This window comes from Typopeltis vanoorti, chromosome 10 (genome assembly GCF_054136105.1).
Source record: "Typopeltis vanoorti isolate ZY-2024b chromosome 10, IOZ_Tvanoo_1.0, whole genome shotgun sequence".
In the NCBI taxonomy this organism is placed as follows: Eukaryota; Metazoa; Arthropoda; class Arachnida; order Uropygi; family Thelyphonidae; genus Typopeltis; species Typopeltis vanoorti.
This window is the reverse complement of record NC_143558.1, coordinates 59,814,671-59,838,639: the sequence shown is the minus strand read 5'-3', so window position 1 is coordinate 59,838,639 and position 23,969 is coordinate 59,814,671. Positions and strand designations below refer to the sequence as shown.

Sequence of the window (23,969 nt, the reverse complement as noted above, 5' to 3'; positions counted from 1 at the left end):
GACTTCACATCTGTTGCCAATTTATAGTATAGTGTAGGTAAAAGAATTATTTTAAAAAAAATTCTCTGTGTTTCTTGCTATTAGAAAATAAACATGGGAGTTTTCCCAGAAATAATATACATAATTTTAAGTGATTTTAATTGTCTAACAGTAGCACAAGACATTTCAAAATAACTGATGTTCACAATTCAGGAATATAAAATATGAATCAATATGATCTTCAGTCTGATACTTGAAAGCATCATAAAATTAAATGAGAAACATCAAAAATGCTGAAGTCAAAAATATAAATTCAAAATTGAAATGAAATCTGTCTTCAGATGAGGAGTCTGTCTCTATGTTTAGCCATCTTACACACTAAATCAGTTTAAATATCATGTGTCTGGATAGTTTTAGGATGGGAGGAACTTGAAGAAAATCATGAGCATTTAAAGGAAACTATTCTCTGAAAATAAAATTCCTCAACAGTTATTATAGAAATGACAATTTTTGCAGAAGGAAATCTGATAAACTGTGATGGTCAGTGAGAGTGCAAGAAAGTAAAATGTTCACTTTCAACCAAACCATCTTAAAGGGAGAGTTATCTCATTGACAGTATTCTGCCATTATAGCAGTTTTGTATGGCAAGTCTTCAATCACTAATAGCAAAGCAAAGAGAATTAATCAAATATGAAATTGATTATATCATGTATAAATGCATTAGCTTTTTTCACTTTAAATGACGTAATTGAAGAAGACAGAGAGATGCAATTCCAGAAAAGGCATTAGAATTAAATGAAAAATAATGTGATAACAACATAAAAGTAGACAAAAAATAATTAATAGAATAAAACTGTGATTTTAAAATTTTGGTACCAAATAAATTTTGGCAAACAGTTTGCTTTGAAAGCATAGTGTCTTTTGATAGTAAAGGAAAGAAAACTTGTGAATGTATGTGAGGGTGTTACTATTGGACCTAACTAATGTTATATCCTGGCTGGACATCTATTTACCATCTTATATTTGATATATGGAAGTATTGCAGAACATGCTTTATGTGACTCTTCAGATTATATTAGTATATATCTTCAAGTGTCATTTATTTTAATTGCTTTATTTTTAACATTTTCAGTTTACCTACTGGTTGATGAAATGTATTGTTGAGACAGAAAATTTTGAAGAGCGTGTAGCTGTGGTATCAAGAATCTTGGAAATTATGTTGGTTCTTCAAGAACTAAACAATTTTACTGGGGTTTTGGAAGTTGTTGGAGCAATGAACTCTGCTTGTGTCCACCGTTTGGAACATACTTTCTGTGTAAGTAAACAATTTTTGATTAAATATGTTGATTTTTCTATGGGTATAATTTTTGTTTTCATATAACACATAATTGGCCACATTAATAGTCAAATGCATGAACTTTTTTTTTTTTTTTGACTTATAATGGAAAAATAAATGCATTTTTAAGTTATCGATAAAATGAATTGTCACTAGGTCTTGATTCAGTAAAGATAAGCAGTTTGTTTTTGCACTGAATTAGATTACTAGTACAAAAACACTGCATTTAAATATAATAATTCCCTGTGAAATATAATCAATAACATACTCAAATAGATAAATGAAGAAAAAGTGAAGCATGTTTTTAATTAAACAATACTAGAAAAATTCTTGTTTTAATCCTTTACCCAAGTATTGTCAGCTAACAAGAATGTCTCAGGTATCTTCAAGACAAAAAAAAAATTTGTTTATCATAATTTACATTGTAACTAAGTAGAGGGGGGGGGGGCTTTCTATATGTTTTTTTAAATCTGTTAAATCACCAGGATCCTTGAGGTCAGATTTTCGTAGAGAGGATGTTAGCATCAACCTTGTTTCTATTTTCTTAGGGGAAAATAGAAATTGCCGTAGATTAACAAATAGATTAGGTATATATATATATAAAATTACTTGGTATCCTTAATATATATATATATGTATGTATTAAGGCACACACACACACACATATGTGTGTGTGTGTGTGTGAAAGTTTTTCAATGTTTTCTTGGTAGATCGCTGAGGGAATGGCTATCTTGTCTTCTGATCATGCTTTAGAGATACTGTATAAATTGAAATGGGCAAATAACTTGAATGTTTATTCCAAGCAGAATTTTATCCTGTTGTAGAGGCTTTTTTATGTTCTAAGTTACATAAGTTAAAACCAGAAAAGTGGAATATGAGTATACAAATTTTTTGAAACCTCATTTCATTTATCTTACTTAATTTAAAACATCAGAAAATATATATTTCACTAATTATGTATATATTTTATATATATTTACTATCTGTACATATTTTGCTATTTTTTTTCTTTTTGTTCTTTAATTTTTAGTTTTCAAAATTTTGATTCTTGTCTTCTTTGTTTAATGGTTTTATTTATGTTTCTTTTTGGTCTGTTGCATATACATATTTACATTTACATACTTCAGCTTCATTCTTAAGACTTTTTGTTTTGGTGCTGAATACCCTGTGATCTCTGTCTTCTAAAAATACTCAAACAGGTATGTCATTCAATTACTCTTTTAATAGAAATATAAAAAAAAAAAAAAAAATATATATATATATATATATATATATATATATATATTAGTCAGATATAAATTAGGTTGTGGTTGGAAAGTAGGGTAACTTCATCATAAAATAAGCCTTTTTTGGTATTGTGAAATCATTGTCATCAGCAAATTCCTGATAAGCATCCTTAGGGGAGAGGTATACAAGATGTTACAATAGTATTACACGAAAAAATTAGATTATTATTAACTTCTGATCAGCACTTTTCCTCCAAATTAATTTGTTATGACTCAAATATTATCAGATCTTATATTTCTGTCTTCCAAGACACATCTTTCCATATCAATCCACCCAAACCTTTGTCTTCCTCTCAGTCTTTTCCTGCCATTCTGCAAAAAAAAAAATTATTATATATATATATATATATATATATATATATATATTAGGATAACCAAGTTATTTTATAAACTTGGTTATTTTAACTCCTAATCCCAAGTATCAAACAATTAAGTTTGCGCCTTAAACAAAGTTCAAGTCTAAAGATGATACAACACCAGGGCAACTCATTGTAAAGGTGGGTAAAGCTCTGATCACTATTCTTAGTATTTTCCATAATGTAAAGCACATCTCACTAGAAGATGTATACTGCAGTGCATTATGGGTGGGGGTCACTACCCAGACTGGTTTCAACCTTTTTTGAGGTCTCCTCAGTGAGTAGCTAGACCCTAAATACCAAGGTTATAGTAATACGGAGCCTTATCAACTTTACCTATAGAAGTTGCAACAAGGTGTTTTTATTTTTAATAAAAATAAAAATAAGTTAAAAAATTTATTACATCTATATATATATATATATATATGATACAGCCAGATCAAGTGTTATTTCTAACCCAGCTCTATCCATAAATTAAAATTGGTTTGAACACTGTCTTGTATATAGCTAGTTTAGTGTTTTGGACTAATTTCTCTCTCTCTTATTCATTATAAATTTATTCAGTCGACTTTCTACCAAACCAGTTTTGCTAATTTTGTTGTCTATTTCCATATTTAACTTGCCATTTTCACTAATAGTTATGCCTAAATAGCTGAAACATTTTTTTTTTTGATAATTTTTTCATTCCAAATGTAGTTGATACTTTCTATGCTTCTGCTTATTTTCATTTGTTATTATCTTTTTATTGCTGATTTTACTGCCAAATTTATTACTACAGTTATTCAATTTAGTTAGGGAATTAGGATTACAACATCATCTGCATAAAGTAGAGAGCTAAGATTAGCACTAAATTTCCTTCATAATGTGATCCATACAGATGATGAATAACAGTGAAGATAATGTGCATCGTTGTATCACCCTAATTTAACATCAAACCTTCTTGTACTTCAGTTCTAACTGCTGATGTACAACTCAAATATAGACTGTGTATATCGCCAGATATAATGTCCCATTTTCACCATATAACTGTAGCATTTTGAACAGCTTTTCTCTCTGCACTTTATCCTATCCCTTTTCCAGATCTATGAAATTTAAATACAGATCCTTGTTATATTCCCATGATCTCTTCACTATTTTTCTTAAAGTGATCCTGACAACCTCTGTTTGACCTGAATCTAGCTTATTTTTCTCCAAGCTTCCCTTCTATAGTTTTTCTTAACATTATATATTGTGGAATATATGAAGTTTAATTATAACATTGGGCACATAGCACATAATATGAACACTGTATTTAGTAAACTAGGCTCTAGAAACTGCCTTTAGATTCATGGTATTACAGTTGGAGCTTTAAAGCGCTGCTCTACAGACATCAAAGAACAACTCTTACACATATATAACTTTGCACTTTCCTCTGGGAAAGTTCCTGAACACTGGCAAGGTCTAATAATACCAAATCCAAAAAAAGGGTAACCTGAACAAACCTGAAAACTACAGGTTTGTTCAGGTTACCCTCAGTTGAAAGGAGTGAATCACACTCCTTTCAACTCCACTAAAATTCTACTATAGAATGATATTAAATTGAATTGAACCACATATAACTCCATTACTACATACAAACCAGGCTGGATTCCTCAGAAAATGTGGTACTCTAGAATACATCCACTGCAACAGAAGGCTAATAGAGGGTTCAAAGGACAAGAACTTACCATTGCTTTTGAACTTCATTGACATTACTAAAGCATTTGATTCTGTTGACAAGAAACAACTATGGGAAACACTCAAACTTTATGGCATTCCACCTAAAATTATCAGGGCAATCAAGGCACCCTACCAGGGATATCAAGCCACAGTACTAGTTAATGGAGACAAAACAAACAATTTTCCCATCAGCACAGGAGTCTTACAGGGAGATATTCTGGCCCCATATCTATTCATCATAGTTGATTGACTATATTTTTAAATTGATTCAAGTTAAATCTGGAATCCTCATCAAAGACCCATATATACAGATGCACCTTGAATGAAGACCTGAGCTTTGCAGATGATATAGTCCTCGTTGACTCCAACATTACAGATGCCCAAAACCACTTCAACAGCCTTGAGAGAACCGCAGAAATATTTGGACTGAAAATAAACTCCCAAAAACAAAGAGATTAAAAAATCAGATAGATGGGCACATCTATATAAATCAAAATGATCACCTTGACAAAGTAGAGGACTTTGTATACCTAGGATCACTAATCTCGGATTCCTTAACAGACATTAAGACAAAAAAAACAGAAAGCACTCTAGTTCCACAGAAGTCTTAATAAAGTATGGAAGTCAAGCCTCATCTCAAAGGAGACGAAGATTTGTCTTTACAAGTGCACCAGCTAGTCTATCTTTTTGTACAGCTCCAAGACCTGGAACATCTCAACAAAAGCAGCAACAATATTATAAATAGCTTTGGAACTACTTGTCTAAGAAATATCCTGGATTATTCCTGGCAAGACCACATTCCCAACTCTACTATATTAGATGAAACCTAGCAAGATCCTCTAGTCAGTACTGTTCAAAGAAACCAAATAAAATGGCTCAGCCACCAACTCAGACATCCACCCTTTTGATGCTCTGGTCCTCTGCACCCCTACAGATGGAAAAAGAAAAAGAGGCAGACTCCGAACTCAATATCCGAAATACATCAGCAATTTTCCCCTTTACCCCCCAACTCTCCACATCAACGATCCATCAATTAATATATGACAGAGAAGCCTGACTTTCTTTCACGTCATAAGAATCTCCAAGTCCTATCTTAGTGTACACAGACTACTTGTTTATTTTGATTGTTTTCCCTATTTATAATTGTAAATTATAAATAAACCATGATCACGATGATTAGAGCTCATTGTTATTAAAAAGGTAATGTTTATGACCACGGATCACTTCTCAGAATTGGGAAATCCCATGAGATAGTAATTCTTCTTTAAATTTGTTTTGTGTTGCAGAGCTTTACATTAAAAAAGATTGGACTTGTGTGTTGTGCTTTAGATATCTGAAGTAATCTTGATGCTACTTCATGCACACAGAAGTAGAACCTTCCTGTTTGGCCAAAGCAAGAGAAGCCATAAGAGCAAGGTACAAACTCCTGCATGTTATATTCCATCTGTCAACATCTTTTTGAGAATGCATTAAGGAAAATAAGTTGCAACTGAAAGTAAAGGAATGATAGTAATAATATTTTTGGTTTATAGATCAAGTGTTGATCAATTTTATTAACTTAAACAACTAGTTTCACCAAACTTTAACTGTTGGCATCTTCAGGGCACTTACATATAGGCTATATGTAAGTGCCCTGAAGACGCCAACAGTTAAAGTTTGGTGAAACTAGTTGGTTAAGTTAATAAAATTGATCAACACTTGATCTATAAACCAAAAATATTATTACTAATTCTCAGGATCAAGAAAATAAACCGTCGTTATAAAGGAATGATGGTTGCTCGTTCACTGAAGCATCGAACATGGAAGTACCTGTAGAATAGACACAGCTGAAACACTGTGTTTATGAGAGATAGAGGTTAAAGTGAATTTGTAAGACAGGGATTATCAATTAGCCTAATTGTGCATTTAAGGAGCACCACCCAAAACATGAGCAGTATTATAAGCATTGGGTGGATAGATCGTTTTTAACAAAAGAGGATGTTTAGTTTCTTGGATGCTGAGGAAGGGGATCGATGTGATGTGTTTATGCCAGAAGAGACGGGTGGTAAAATGTTAGTCCAAGCAGAGAGAGAGATTTTATCTTGTCTTGTGATTTCCATATTACTGAGGGTAAGAATAGGTTAGCTGAGATCTCTTTTGCGAGAGAAAAGACAAGACTGTGTTTTGGTGGTATTGAACATTACAAGGTTGTCCTCATTCCATTGAAGGATAGTATGAAGATCATTCTTTAGGAGCACTAGTTGTAGATGATGTTGTGGCCTTGGATGTCAGAGTACTGCATGGTTTATCAAATGAGTAGGATGAGTGGAAAGTGCTATCATCAGCAAAGCTGTGGATAGAATTAGTGGTGGTTGCAAGTAGGTCATTTATGAACAAGAGAAAGAGCAAGTGATAGGACAGAGCCTTGAGGCACCAGCATTGATGGTGAAGCTCGAAGAGAGGGAGCCATTTACCATGACTTGCAGAGAACGACCAGAGAGAAAGCTAGCTACCATTACAGAGGATGGCAGGGAGACCAAAGGATGGCAATTTCTTAAGCATCTATGATGCTGCACACACACACACAGTCCATCTTTGGAAATGTCATGGGCAAGCAGAAGTTTCTCCGAACCTTTCCTTGTCGTGGGTCCAGTGGTGGGTGATGTAAGTAAGCTATGAGATCAGCTGCGGATCTTGAATGGCAGAATCCATACTGATTGTTGATTAATCGGTGAACCTCTGAGTAGTGGAGGAGTTGGCTATTGATGACTTTCTGCATTATTTTGGAGAGGACTGAGGTGATGGCAATTTGTCAGTAGTTTGATCAAATTTGATTACCTTGGTTATGAACAAATTCTGTGATGCTGCATATCTGACACTATCAAACCCCAGGTAACTTTCATAACATGCCATTTTGAATATTTCATAATTCGCTCTCTCTCTCTCTCTCTCTCTCTCTCAGGCTGCATAAATTCCATTTACTTCTTCTCAATCTATGTGTCTGTAGATGAAGTCCTCCATAATGTATATCATCCCCATATCCTTCTTTTACTACCTGATCTGTGGCAACAGCTAACTATTTTTTTTGTCCTGTTGGCTTTTATCTCATATCATATAGCTTCAAATGCACTATCTTCCCCATGCATGCACATGAGCAGTATAAAGGTAAGCAAGAAGGGTGATCAGCATTGCAAGAAGAGCAAAATCAGATTATGAACGGAAATTAGCTGAGTAAATCAAGAGAAAAGGGTTATTTCCCTATGTGGCAAGGAAAAGGAAGGATAACTTGAATGAAATCTAGATGGTAGGAACTTCACTGGAGTAGTGAAAATAGCTGAATTACTGAGTGATCATTTTGCAAATATGTGTATGTGTTATCCAAGTGGAGATAATGCAGTGACTAATGTGACAGGTATTGATATGAGAATAGAGGTAGATAAATTTGGAGGTGTTAAGAATATTAAGGGCATCAAACACAGATTTAGTTGCTCCTGGGAAGTGTGAATGTGTCTATGGAAACCATTATTGCATTTATAAGTTCTTTTGTCCATCGAATTCACTCTATAAGTCTATAAACTTCACCCCATTCCTCCTGCTCAGTCTTCTCATTAGCAATAATGGTCCTTCTCAGTTTATTCTTATTATACAGAGACAGTGTGGAATCACAAGTTTCATTCTTCTTTTTTTCTTCTATCAGCAACTCTTTCATATCTCTCTCTCATTGTGTATTTCTTACATTTCAAATCATTTGTGCCAGCCAAAATAATCAGTTCTTTCACTTCTTCACTCTGTAAACTTAGTTTCACTAACATCTTTGCACCTGTGAATATATTTTCATCTTTCTCATTAAGTAGCACATATCTTATCATCCAATTTCCATACAGTATTTTCCTTACTCCCAGTTCCTTGCACTTTAATACTTTACCCATTCACTTTTTCTTTCATACGTTTCCCTTTCCCTTTTTATTTCATTCTCTCTCTCTTGCTGAACCCCATGCTGAAAATTTCTCTAGATCACATTTTATCCTGTGAAGGACTATGTAAATATCCATCTTCCTTTTCTGTTTATACTAAAGCTTGAAATAATTTATTTTTATCATTAATATAAACAGAGCCAAATGGATTACGGATCAAAACTAAATTTGATAAGAGCTGAAAGTAGGCAACTTGCTTCATGTCCAAATGGCTGGCATGGTTGGCTGACTGGATAGCTTTTCCATTTTCCATCTACAATAGGCTGTAGGATTGAATTCCACTGCAACCATGGACATTTAATGTTATGAACTTCTAGATAAATTTCATCTACATGTAATACCATCACCATGCTTATTGGAACCCTGAAGTGGTTTGAACAAGTTCCACTTTTGGCCTTTTAGAATTGTTTCTAGAATATCTAAAACCGAGCCCATCTGCTACTAATGTATAATACTCGTATACAATAGGTTAAAATTTTTCATGAATGGAATTAATATAAAATGAGCAGTCACACTTTCTTGTTGTAGACATGCCATTTTTCTCTGAGGCACCCATGGAATTAGTCTCCTCCTCCCCATATCTATTTACAGCTCTAAAGTCGCAAAGCAGAATAGTCTTAGATTTTCTAAATCAAAACCTACTGGAATCTGCTGTTGTCTTCTCAGATAGCATGATTTCTCGGATCCAACTGGAATGTAGCAATTATGCTACCCAGCTGCATGCCATGTAGCTAGTATTACAACATATAAATATGAAATGTTATCAAAGGTGCATTATTTATACCAATTAACTAAACTGTATATAGGGGGATATAGAAGTCTGGTATCACATTCAGTGTCAGGGAATCTTGCAGACTTGTAGCAGATTTATTTAGAAGTATAACATCATCTGCATAAAGCAAAGAGCTGACATTAATTTGTGCTGATTTTCATTGACATATCCCCTGATCACCAAAAATTTATAATATCATAAATTTTTGGTGATCAGGGGATATCATATTATAAATTTAATATTAGAAAAAATAAATTATTTCTAATATTAAAAATTTTAGAAATCTTACGAGTGAATGCAGACTTTATCTCCTGTGTGTGCTGGTAGTTTTCCCTTCCTTTTGCACATCCTGGAGATCGCTTTGTAGGCTGGTGGTGGTGGTGGATGACTCAATATCTGTTGCATCACAAACACCTTCAATAAGAGATTTCTTAATACCAAAATTAAACAAAGTCCCTTGTCTCTTATTCATATTAAAATTTAAATCTGCAGGCCTATTACTTTTAAAAAATCACAGCACTACGGTTTCGAAACTCGCCCTACAATACAAACTTGCGAAGAAAGTATTCAGTATTACTACTTAAATTAAGGGGATATTAAATCCCGCATAGTTTTAAAACCGAATAAGAAACTCAAAGATCAGAATCAGAGAGTTTCTTGCCGAATATAGTAAACTATAAAGAATATAGTAAACCTTGCCGAATATAGTAAACTCTTTATAGTTTACTATATTCGGCAAGAAACTCTCTGATTCTGATCTTTGAGTTTCTTATTCGGTTTTAAAACTATGTGGAATTTAATATCCCCTTAATTTAAGTAATGTTTTCATTGCCGAAATGAAGCTTATTAGCTCTTTATTCTTCAGTATTACTAGATTTGAGACCCAGATACAGACTACCTTATCTTCAATTTTAGTGGAAAAATTTTATTTACACTTCCTTGGTGATTGGTAAGTAACATTTGCAACACAGATGTTATTTCTTTCAGTTTTGAGAACAGAGGATACACCGCCCATTATTGTAATTGGCTTGCAGGCAATTTTTATGATTGGTCATAAATAGCGGTATTCTCTTTCCCGATTGTTGAAAGATTTCGATGTGTGAAAATTAACAACAGTTCATGAATATTTCCATGTTTAAAAATATGCTGCTTGGTCACTGACATTTGCTACACACATGTCATTTCCTTCAGTTTTGAGAACAGAGGATACGCTGCCCATTGTTATAATCTGCTTGCAGGCAATTTTTATGACCGGTCATAAACAGTGGTATTCCCTTTCCCAAATGTTTATAGGTTTCGATGTGTGAAAATTAACGATAATTCATGAATACTTTTTGACATATTCACGAATATTATTCTCCTCAGAATATTTCAACTATAAAATATTTATTCATGAAAAATGCTTGGAAAACTAAAATGACAAATTCCAGGAGAACTTCTCGCGGAACACTTATTCACCTTTCGCGGAACACTGGTGTTCCGTGGAGTACAGTTTGGGAAACCCTGCTCTACATCTATTTCACACACACACACACACACACACACACACACACACACACACACACACACACACACACACACACACACACACACACACACACACACACACACACACACACGGGTGGTCTGAAAAGTTCTTGGCCTAACAATGAAAAAACAAATTTATAATTTCAAAATTATTTTTATTCTTGTAGCAAGGCTTATACATTGGTCATACATAACTGGTAATTGACTTAAGGAATTCACAATGCATAAAACGGATATTAATTAAAGGAAACTTCAATGAATACCTTCAATATTTCGGCAATGTCACGTTGCCATCTTCAGGAACATATAAAATATGGTATGTGCACGCAGGCACTAACAAAAACAAATGAGGAAGAAGGCAGGAAACTAATATTGTTCCTCAAGTCCTAATGGTGCCCCCTAGTGGGCTAATTGGGTTGTCTTGGCTGTTGGGCTGAAGTTCTCATGATGCAAGCATCCCAAATTTGGGGCAGTCTCATGCACCCTTTTGTTGAGATTTGGAACGTTTTTTTAGAGCTGATGATGATTCCATGAATAATCTTTCATACTTGAACTTGCTGTGTAGTATTATTTTAGTTTTCTTCCAACGAATTCTATGGCATGGTCGTCTGCAAGCCCAGAGTGGCTGTACTGGTGAAACCCGATGTAGTCTTGGTGTTCTGAAATCCTGATATTCACTGTCCTGCCTGTTTGGCCACAGTAGGACAATTTACAGCTGCAAGGGAACTGGTATACTCCAGGTAGGTCTAGGGGGAGTGGTTGGTCTTTGATAGAGTGGATAAGGGATGCCAACTTTTTATATAGTCTATAACAAGACGTTAGATCATATTTTTTGAGGAATATTGGTTATTTTCTCAGAGGTGCCCTGGATGTAGGGGATGGTGATAGATTTAGTATAATCTTTATTGTGAGGGGGGGGGGGGGGGGGTTGTGGTTTACTGGTTTTAGTATTTTTTGGAATTTTTAGGGTTGTAGCCAGTGGCTAAGAAAGTGTTGAGGATGTGGTTTATTTCAGTGGTTAGGGCATCATTATCTGAGCAGAATAATTTTGCTCTGTTATATAGTGTTTTAATAACCCCGTATTGTTGAGGGGGGGGGGGGAGGGATTGTTGGTGAATGTATCTGCCTGTATTGGTTGGTTTTTCTATAAACAGAGAAAACCAGAGATCCATCAGCAGGCTGGCAAGTGATTAGAGTGTCTAGGAAGGGGAGGGTATTGTTTTTCTCTTTTTCCAAGGTGAACTGGACCCTGGGGTGTTGGCTGTTTAAGCGTGTTAGGAAGGAGTGGAGTGTATCCGAGGCATATGGCCAAATAGCAAAGACATCATCCACATACCGAAGCCAAATAGTGGGTTTTTGTGGGTGCAGAGTTTAAGGCTGTCTCTTCAAAGGTCTCCATGAAGAAGTTGTTCAAAGGTGAGGAAAGTGGTGAACCCATGGAAAATCCCTCTATCTGTTTGTAGAATTTTCCTTGCCAAATGAAATAGCCTGAGTTCATTGTGAACTGAAATAGGGCTGAGATATTGGGCAGAAATTTGGCTTGGATGGGATGAGCTCTAGGATTTCCTTGAGTGGGACATTTGTGAATAGGGAGGAGACGTCAAAACTAGCCATTATGTGTTGGAGTGAGAAGTTTTCTATACTGGCTCTGAAGTGGGCTGAGTTTTTTATGTGTGATGGTGTGTTGCCAGTATAGTGTGTGAGCGCTTTGTCTAATTTATATGTGGGGGAATCGATGCCATCCACTATGGGACATAATGGCACATTTTGTTTATGTATTTTTGGAAGTCCATATAAGCAGGGGGGGTCTAGAGTTAAAAGGTTTTAGTTTGTTAGTAATTTCCACAGGCCAAGAAGTGACATTCTTAAGTAGTCTGTGGAGAGTTCTAATCTGAGAGCTGGTAGGATTATATTCAATAGGGAGGTAGGTAACACGGTCTAATAATAAAGCATTAAGCTTACCTGTGTAGTCCTTTTAGTTGAGAATCACCGTGGCGTTTCCCTTATCCGCTTTGGTGATTACTATTTTTTTGTTTTTCTTCATTTCTAGTAGAGCTGCATATTCGTCTTTGGATAAGTTGGTTTTTGGAGGTCTTGCTTTGGTGAGAACACCGGCTACATCCAGTCTGACATTGTTGGCGATATGGTTTGGAAGGTTGCGAATCCCACGTTCTGTTTGGATCATTATTTCCTCGGCAGATATTCTTTTGGGAGCTAGGGCGAAATTGTAGCCACGTGAAAGTGTGGTGAGTGCTTCAGGCATCCAAACTACGAAAGAGAGGTTGACTACTGTGTTGAGTGGTTGTTGTGGTACGGAAGTAGAATTTTTTTATCAAGTTATCATATTTTCTCATGTGCCGACTACGTATTTTTTTCGAATTCTTTTGTTGCCGAAGTGCATAAGACATCATAAAGAATCGTCCAAAGGTCATGGCCGAGCGTACCTGAAAGCTCTTCCTCTAGTGCCTGTAAGGTTTTGTTTTCTTCGGCAAGGAGAACACTCATCACAGTAATTTGTTCTCGTAGTAGGGCGAAGCTCATGTGGTTATGAATATGGAGAGCTTTCTGTGAAGTAAAACGGTGCTTAAATTTAACACAATTTGTGATTACCTTGTTATCCCGGCAGCGTTTTAGGAAGGTCAGATGATTTAGTTGTCTCAATATCTTCAACTTCATTTTGCCATATTGGCAAGCCTTCCATGTGACGGAATCTCCATGGATGATAGTAATTCTTGTAGCAAGGCTGATACATTGGTCATATATAACTAGTAATTAACTTAAGGAATTTACAACGCATAAAACGGATATTAATTAAAGCAAACTTTAATGAATACCTTCAATATTTCAGCAACGTCACGTTGCCATCTTCATGAACATACGTACAACAATTCAAAATTATTTTTATTTTTCAACATAATCTTCCTTAAGACTAATACATTTATTACAGCGATGCTCCAGCACCATTATCCTGTCCCTGTAATGGTTCTCAGTAAGATCTGCAAAATACCCCTCTACAGCTGCAATCGCCTCTTGATTGAAAACATTGACCAGTGAGGAAGAGTTTTAGTTTTGGGAAGAGATAGAAGTCAGAGGGAGCCAAATCTGGGGAATAGGGCGGATGTTCCAATAATTCATAGCAGATCCCTTAATTTTCCCATTGCCAAAACACCGTTGTGGGCAGGTGCATTGCCCTGATGAAAGATGATTTTATTCTTCTGCAAACCGGGTCTTTTCTCACGAATTTTTTCGTCTAGTCTGGTTAAAAGATCAGAATAATATTCCCCGTTTATTGTTTTGCCCTTTTCAAGATAATTAATAAACAAAATGTCTTTAGCATTCCAAAACACTGATGCCATGACCTTTCCTGCTGATGGAACTGACTTTGTGTTATTTGGCGATGAACAACCGGCTTCTGTTCACTGTTTTGACTGCTGTTTGGATTCTGGTGTGTAATGGTGAATCCAAGTCTCATCCATAGTAATAAATCACCGCACAAAATCGGTTTTATTCTTCTTAAAACGCTCCAAGCACTGTTCAGAATTTCATGCAAGTGCATTGTTGATCTGCTGTGAGCAAGCGTTGCACCCATCTTGCGCAAAGCTTTTTCATTTACAATTCCTAATGCAAAATATGTCCTACACATTCTTTTGAAATGCCTGTAGTCTTAGCGATTTCACGCATTTTGACTCGCCGGTGATCCAATACCATATCGTGCACTTGATCAATGATTTCTCGTGTTGTTACACTTTTTAGACATCCTTCACATGGATCATTTTCAATGCTGGTACAGCCACATTTAAACTCGGCAGCCCATTTCTTAATTGTCGAAAAAAAATGAAGGAGAAGAGTGCCCGTAAGCTTTTATGGATTTCTTTTTGGCATTAAACCTTCTTTTACAATGAATTTTATAACTGCATGATACTCAAGTTTATCCATTTCAAGGGATGCAGACAGCTGTATAAAACAAACTATTTGATAGAATGACTTGCAATTTCACATGGATGCTTATGACAGATGTACCAACTCAAAAAAAAAAAAAATCTTGCTGATAGTGTTGCCATCTATGGTTGAGGCAGAGAACCTTTCAGACCACCCTTGTATATGTGTGTGTGTATATATTTATTTATATATTTATTTATTTATTTAAAGATTTTTATATTTTTTATTTGAAGATAACAATCTTATATACAGGATTAACCAGTTTTGGTTCTTTGCAGTCATAGGTTTGATTGTTGAGATAAATTACATATAATAACAGTTGTTTATAAGATGATATTACACTTTTCATGCCAATAACAGTTATTTTGACATGGTACTATATCTTATAAGAAAATAACAGTTGCTATAAGACCATATTACATATTACACATGAAAGTAACAGATGATCATTATTCACACTGTTAAGCACAAAAATATCTTTCTTCCCTCTTTCTTTGGGAGGTGTGTATGGGGGGGGGGAATGATGTCACTTCTATGTTGGAAAGTGGACTGTGATGCAGTTGCCCTGCTCAGCCAGGATTTGATTCCCTGAATTCCAGCCTTCATGGAAAATGTCTAAGGTGTTGTTATCATGTGGTGAGTGATATTCATGTGGGATATGACTTCTCAACTTTTGTTTGAAGGCTGCAAGGAGATGGTCAGCCACCCTCTCTCTCTCTCTCTCTGTGAGCCTCTACACCTATTATAGCTAGATTATAAGACCAAAAATTAATATTCCAGTAGCAAACATGGAATGGAGAAAATAACAAGCCATACCAGATTAAGCCTGAAATTAAACTTCGTCAGTCTACAGTTTGCAGAGGGGGAAGTTGTTCTTGTTCAGTTATGTGTAAATTATGGTCACCTTACACAGTCTTTCCTATTGAAGAGTGATGATATGTTTAGTTCTGTTTTAATCATCATATTTATTTTATTCAACTGCCGTTATTTCATCAGTGAGCATTACATTTTTTTCTCAGTCTGTGATTAATGTTGTATACATGAGTTTGCAAACCTTTTTTTTGTAAGCATGATTGGGATCATGGTTATAGAGTGAGATATATTATTCGATAATACCTTCCTAAACAGTAAACAAGTTGTACTGCTTGGTGTTTTTTGTGATAGAACATGAAATAGTATAGAAAGAGTGGGCATCTTTCAAGTTGTTCAGAAAATCACTGAGACCCCCCCAGCTACTGTTCTCAGTAAAAGAAGGAATAAAAGAAGTTTCCTGGCTTGTGATTTTTGGAACTAATCAATTAAATTCTTTAAAGGTGAGGTTTGACAGAATACATGCATAATATGCCAGTGGACTTTCCCTAACAGAAAAGTTAGTGTTATTTTTTAAAAGATCTTGAAAATCTCATCTTGGTTGAAGAGGCCAGTTAAGTTATTATTATTATTATACAGGCACATCCATGGAGTCCAAAGACTCATCGCGGGAGATCCAATCTATTGTAAACGGGAGTTTTTCTCTTATAGTTATATATATATCTTCTATCTTATCAACAATATTTCATTATCTTAATATTTTTGTATTTACTTTCTTATTCTACCTTAAGTATTTTCTCTCATGCCTGGGATCTCCAGATATTTATTAGTTTGATAGGCAAAAAAAAGCTTTCAATACCCTAATAGATCAAATAATCACTTATGTCCTATCTTAGCCAAGGTTTGCAGTCATGACAAAAATTACTCGCTTTTTTTTTATCTTAAATCACTACTAATCATTAGGGTTTCCCTATCAGGGCCGAATAGTGTTTTTAGGATCTAACAACTATTTTTATCAACAATAACAATAAGTTTAATTTCTGGTATAATAATTTGATATCACATGAAATCACAAGATTCATTTATGAAAGGTAATTCTTAGTCTTTCTCAATCACTCAACTTGGTTTCTAGTATATTTTTTCACACTTACTTAATTAGACTTTTAACAAGCATACTTTATAACTATCAGGAAGTTATACACATAACATGAATTTCGTTAGGTGCACTTGACATTCCTAATTTAGCATCATTCAAAATACAACATGCATGTATATAAATATATCTCTCAGAATCTCATTCCTTTCAAACACTTAATCATAATCAAAGCAATTATATTTATACAATCCTTCTTCTTCTCCCATAGTCCTAAATGAACCGGTGGGTCATTCATGACTGGTAGGTGATACTCTTTTCTAGCGTCCTCCAGTTGTCTCGGTCTTTTGTTCTTGATGTGAGTTGAGAAAGGGAGGGAGGATATACAATTATACAATCCATCTCATTGAATTTCAAACATTCCGATGATATCATAGCAAGAACATACTCTATCATAGAATTCAATCATAAATACTCATATAATTAATCAAAGAAGAAAAAGAAAAAAAGAATCTGAGGGAAATTAACTGTGCTCATGCCTCACTCATTAGCGATTGCACACTTTTACGAGAAATGTCATCATCATCAAATTCCTGACATGTACCCTCAAGGGGAGGTGTACAGGATATGACAGTACTACATGAAAAATTTACTTCATTACTAACTTCCTATCTACTATTTTCCTCCAAATCAGTCTGTTACTTGTCGAGACTCCAACATTATCAGATCTTATATTTCTATCGTCTGAGGCACTTTTGTACCATATTAATCCACCTATATCTTGGTCTTCCTCTGGGTCGTTTTCCTGCCAACCTGGCAGAGAACACTTGTTTTGCTAATCCTTCCTCGTCCAATCTGTTCAAGTGACCATACCACCTGATATTAGCTCTGCTAACGCATTACTGTATGCTGACAATGTCAAGTTCTTTCGTAATGTTCTCATTTTTAATATGATATTGATATTGATGCCATCTGTTCACGCCCCTAATTTATCACAGGACTCATATCTGCGGTCTCTAGTCTTGGGTCAAGTATTTTACTTCTGACCTAGCTCTCAGATCCATAAGTTAAAAATGGTTTGAACACTGTCTTGTATACAGCTAATTTAGTGTTTGACTAATTTCTCTCTTATTCCATATGAATTTATTAATTGACTACCTACCATACCAGCTTTGTTCATTCTGTTGTCTATTTCCATATTTAATTTACCATCTTCACTAAAAATCGTGCCTAAGGAGCTGAAATGTTTTACTTGTTCCAAAGGTTCTCCATTCAAAACACAGTTGACATTTTTAACGATTCTACCTATTTTCATTGTCTTTGTCTTTTTATTGCTGACCTTCATACCATATCTATTACAACAGTTATTCAATTTAGTCAGGGAATCTTGGAAAGTTGTAGTGGATTTATTTAGAAGTATAACATCGTCAACATAAAGCAAAGAGCTGACATTAACATCTCCAATTCTGATATCATGTTTAATACCACTTTCCATCATAATGTGATCCATATAGATAATGAATAACAGAGGGGGATAATGTACATCCTTGTCTCACACCAGATTTAACAATAAATGATCTTCCTGTACTTCAATTCTAACTGCTGACTTGCATCTCAAATAAAGACTAAGTATTGCTTGACATAATGTTCCACTGACACCGTATAACTGCAGTGTATTGAATAGCTTCTCTCTTGGCACCTTATCGTATGCCTTTTCCAGATCAGTAAAGTTTAAATACAGATCTTTGTTATATTCCCATGCTTTCTCAACTAATTGTCGTAAAGTGAAGATCTGATCCTGACATCCTCTATTTGGCTCGAATCCAGCTTGTTCTTCACCAAGCTTTTCTTCCACAATTCTTCTCAACCATTTCTCAAGTATACTGGCATAAATCTTGCCTGGAACACTTATTGGGGAAATACCTCTGTAATTGTCACATTCAGTTTTCTTTCCCTTTTTATATATGAGTACGATTAGAGCTCTACTCCAGTCATTAGGAATTCGTCCCTCTGTCCAGGCACTTCTAAACTGTGAAGTGCAGCCACTGTAAGACTTTTATACCACCATACTTCAGTATTTCTAGTCGAATATCATTTACTCCTGCTTCCTTTCTACATTTCAAGTCTTTGATGGCTTTTTTCTCCTTCAAGTATGGATATGTATTCCTGACTGAATGCCTGTTGAGTGTTTTTTACTACTGTGCTATCACTGCTTGTTTCATTTAGCAATTTTTTGAAGTAATTACTCCATACTTCAAGGATATCTTTTTCTACCATTTTGATGTCACCTTTATCATCTCTAACTCCTTTTACAGCACTCTTTCCTCCATTTCTAAGCTTCAGCAACCTCCAGAATATCTTACTACCTTCTTGATATTTATTTTGTATGTTCTTGCCAAAGTCCTCCTATGACTTTTGTTTAGCTAGTTTTACATGGTGCTTAGCTTTCTTACATTTGTCTCTGTATTCTCTAAGAGCACAAGCTGACTTATTTCCCAGGAACATTTGATATGCTTTCTTCTTTTCCTTCACTGCTTCTTTACCTTCCTGAGTTCACCATGGAGTTCTAATTTTTGATTTCTGATTTCTATCCTTGCAGACAACCTCACCACATGCATCTCTGGCTGAATCTATCAGGGTTTTCTTCAAGGTTTGGTTCTTGTTCTCAAACTCTTTCATTTTTTTCAATAATCTTTGTGTATTTTAGTCTACAGTTCACATCTGAGAGCTGCTCAACTGTTATTCGTTTTAAAATTTTCTTACATGTCATTCTTTTCATTATGAAATTCAATTTTATCCTGCTCAAGACTAAATAGTGATCGCTTCCAATTTCAAATCCAACGTACACTCTGGTGTCCTGCACTAGGGAGAAAATATCACTATCAACAGTAACATAGTCAATGAGACTTTTCTTATTCCTTGCCTCTTCTCTCCATGTGAATTTGTGTACATTTTTATGTTGGAACATGATGTTATTAATAACCAATCCATGTTCTGACCAGAAATCCAACCGGTATTTGCCATTATTATTTGCTTTCCTCTTTTCTCCAAATTTTCCCAAAACATTTTTGTATGTCTCAGAATCATTTCCTACTCTGCTATTTAGATCCCCAACAAGGACCAACTATTCCTTTTTCATTGTGTGAGCAGCTTTCCTCTAGAGCCTCAAAAAATATCTCCACTTCTATCTTAGTAGAGCCTTCTGTGGGACCATAGACACAAATATGTCTCATTGTCCAGTTCCCCATTCTAATATTTGTGCACATTACTCAACTTAAGACTGCCTGCCATTCAAGAATATTAGCCTTGTATTTAGTGTTGAATACTATGGCTACCCCTTCTTTTCCTTGATTGTCATTGCCCGAATATAACATTTTGTATTTATTGCTTAGAAAGATCTCACCAGTTTTTGTCTTTTTTGTTTCAGTCACCCACATGGGTCTCTTCCTATCTTGCATGTGTCTTCCGTCCTTTCTTTCTTATTCTAGCTCTTGAGAAAGGTTTCTCTCTTCCATTCCATGTTTTGGAATTCTCCTCAAAGTGATACAGGGCACTGATGAATAGTCATGGCAACTGGCAGGATATAAGGTAGGCTTTCTGGTGTCTGGATCTGCCCAGCAAAGAATTTCTGCCTAGGTCGGGTCATGCACTTACTCGACCTCAATATGGCAAGATTTCTCCTTAACTTCTTGCCTCCGGATATCTTCGGCTGTAACTGGAACGACTATCAGCGGACGGGTCTCTCTGTCTTCCCCACCAGAACTTACAGCACCTCTCGATGTCCGTCTCTCGTGGATGGATCACGCTGGATGAAGAAAAGGAAGCCTTCTCATCTCAGAACCAAAGCTTTTAATCACCAGTGTTCCTGCACCTTGGATTTAGATTTTGGGACCCCTAACGTTCCCGTGTGAGTCTTGCTAGTAGTTTTTAGAACTCTGGATAATGTTTCTTGAATATTCGCCAACAATCTTCTTTCTCCCTTTATCTCCTTAATCCTGCCTATGGGCCTTTCCTTTTGATTCGCGCCATGCCCTTTCAATATTGACCTTGAAGGTCACCTGCGATAGGACTTGCAAACAACTTTCAAAAGACATGCCTAATGTTGGGTAATGCTCTTGGTTTCAATACTACTTCATCTCTTCTTAAACAATGAGCGAGTTAATTCCACTTTGGGCTTATTTTGTTCTTTTTACAGATAGTTTTACATAGAGAAATAAAATATATATTTGTACATGAAAATTTAGGTGAATTCCTACTGTAAAAAGTTGATGTTTTAGATAATTTATTTTGGCAACATCGAATTTTTACATAGGCCCACCCTTTCACGAAAAAAATTTTTTCGAGCATTTAAATATGGATGCAAAAAAATTTTTTTTATACATTGCACTTCTGTGTTGAGGTTTATCAATTCTCTGGGGCGAGTACCACTCAGTTTTCTTATTATTCTCTATACCATTTTATACGGTGCTCCAAGATCTCAAGAAGTATCTCGTCTGAAAATGTTGTTTGTTCCCTGAGCAAACTGCTGTATTGCCTTCTCCAGGGGATTTGCACTGTTCAGCCTCCTCATCCTTGGGAGCCTCCTGGGTCACGAACCGGTAATATCATGCTGCATCTTTTCCTCGGACGTGCACACATCATCTCTCCTTCGATTAAGACAGGGTGCACTTACCCTTCTCTTCCCCCTGACAGCTGAGATCCCTCTTCTCTAATAAGGCGTCAAGAGAATCACTCAAGCATACAAGCCTGTCATCCCTTTTGTGGTACAACTGCAATTTTATTCGGGTTCAAGTTTCGGATTCTGAAATTCGCCGGAGACAGCTTTTCCAGTATCTCATAGGGGGCCTACCGCACCTCTCCCGAACTTGCCCCCTTTTCTTTGAACTGATTTTTGCTTCACCAGAACCCAGTTACCAGGGATCAATTCTTTATACTTCCTGAGCTTGTTTACATAGGTTCTGGTTTTATGTGAGCTATTCCTGCTAGCTTCTGCTATCAATTCACCCAGTTTATCAATTTCACCATCACTGTTTTCCCTAGCATGAGTTTGCTTATCCTTATTACTTATTTTCATTCTTGTCTTAGTGAGATTTGGCCTTGCCAAGCATACGGTGGTCTCCCTTTTGGGTGGTTCTACTCTCTGAGGAATTATTCTTCCTCTCTTCATTCACATCTTGATTATTCTGTCTGATGTTGTAGTTGTGTTTTCCTACACGTTTATGAATTCCTTCGGCTAGGAATCTCTGAATGTTTTTCTTTTTCTGCTTCACTCCCATCAGAGAAACTTCCTGGGCACTGAAATCACAGGAAAACCTATTTCTTTTTAGAAAGGCAGTACCCAGTGTTACTCTATTCTTACGTCTGGAGGTTTCTGGGATAATTAGTTCAGGAAGTACACTCAAATCAAAGTCAGGCAACCACATGCTTATCTTTAATTTCCTATCAGCATAAATAGTAGGATTTGCTATACCATTCAGTCTGATTGGCCTCCGAAGTTTCATGACTCCGTTATCGATTCTAGACTTTAGTCTCTTGAACAGGGATTCTGTGATAGCTGAGACTTGGGATCCAGTGTATCCCCCTTTATTTCTCCATGAATAACGGTCATTAGCTCATTGCATTGATTCGGATTTTTTTTGACCAGTTTGTGTGATGTTACCTAGCTCCCAGCGTATTTGTTTCAAATTGTTTACTCCGGTAAAATCTTCCTCTATTTTGGAAGCAATTCCTAGCTATGTGTCCCATTTTGCTGCAGATGTAGCATTGGGGTGCTCCTCCCTTTCTTTCCCCCTTGTTGTCCCTTCGTTCATGACTCTGGTTTTCTGTGGTTGTTTTAGTTACTACTTCATGTAGTTGTTTAATAATTAAATCAAGTCTTTCTATTAGGGACTGATGTAATCTTTCTACTTCTTGTTTTATCATTGATTGTACTTCTTCCCTTGTCAAAGATATATCAATATTTGGGGTGGTGATTCTGTCATCTTCAATTTTATTTATGGGCAACACTCCGTTTTTGTCTTCAGTTTTTTCAATTTGTTCTTTTGCTCTCCCTTTCGAATTTTCTGGGTTTTTGTCCTTCTGTTCATCCTTCTTGGAGCTAGATTCCTTATTTATGACGTGGATTTGACTGGTTCTAGACACACGAAAGTCACCCATTCTTTCTTCTTTTTCTTTTACAGCAAGGAAACTCTCATCTAAATTGTTTAATTTCTTTTTATGTGCCATATCACGGAATTCCTCCCTTACCCTCAGTCTAAATTGGTTAAATATTGCCCAGTCTAGATGGCTCCTGTCTTTAGCAGATATGCTAAGGCTGCTTGCCAAAGTTAGCAATCTATTATAGTAATCTGTTATGGACTCCTTTTTTTCTTGAGTGCATCTTTGCAACCTCCATAGGTTCGGACCTACACTTCTGACCTTGGAGAACTTGGATTTTAGAGTTTCTTTGAACTTGTTATACTCTAAATTATCTCTCAGTATTGGAGAAGAGTATAAGTAGTTTTTAGCCCTTCCAATTAATTTGTTCCTCGCAACGAACAGAAGTTGGAAATCCAACCAATTTCCTAAGTTCCTAACTTCTTCTACAAATTTAAAAAATGAGAGTACATGATCGTGGTCTTCCCCTGAGAATTGTGGAATGATGAGTTGGGGATTAATTGTCACCCAATTAATTTATTGGGTGATAATTAATTTATCATCCAATGTGTTAGTGGCTTCTGAGTTATTCTTCTTCAAATTATCCACATTCATTTTTGAAAAATGTTTTTGCCAGTTATATATATATACAGGGTGTTCGGGATAAATTTGACATATTTATAATTAATTATATTTTTCCGTAAGTTACATGTATTAACACACACTTCTCTTAATTTAAAAGTTTGGACCCTTCTTCATTCATATACAAGATGTCAGAAAGGATGGATAGCTGGAACCCACCTGAATCATGGAAGAGAATAACTTGTATCATGATGATTCGTGCCCGCCATCAAAATAAGGATATTACGACTGCTGCCCAATGCTCCCTGAATACAGTAAAAACAATCAGGCATGAACTAGAGACTTGCAATGGTGACTACGAGGATGTAGCAAGAAGAAAGATCCCTAGCAGACGATCTGATTGCGTTCGTACAGCAGAATTCCTCACAAATCTGCAGGAACAGGTGTTGAAGAACCCTGGCATTGGAATTCGGGCTTTGTTCGTGGAGTTGCTAACTGTAGTC

At 35.7% G+C, this 23,969-nt stretch overlaps 1 protein-coding gene across 1 annotated transcript in view; it reads left to right on the top strand.

Annotated features, from left to right (window-relative positions):
• Positions 1-23,969, top strand: part of Sos (Son of sevenless guanine nucleotide exchange factor) — a 429,646-nt gene that overhangs the window by 338,913 nt on the left and 66,764 nt on the right. Inside the window, exon 19 of the mRNA XM_090399787.1 lies at positions 1,112-1,294. Coding sequence (XP_090255913.1) covers positions 1,112-1,294 — 183 coding nt within the window. The remainder of the gene's footprint in view (positions 1-1,111; positions 1,295-23,969) is intronic.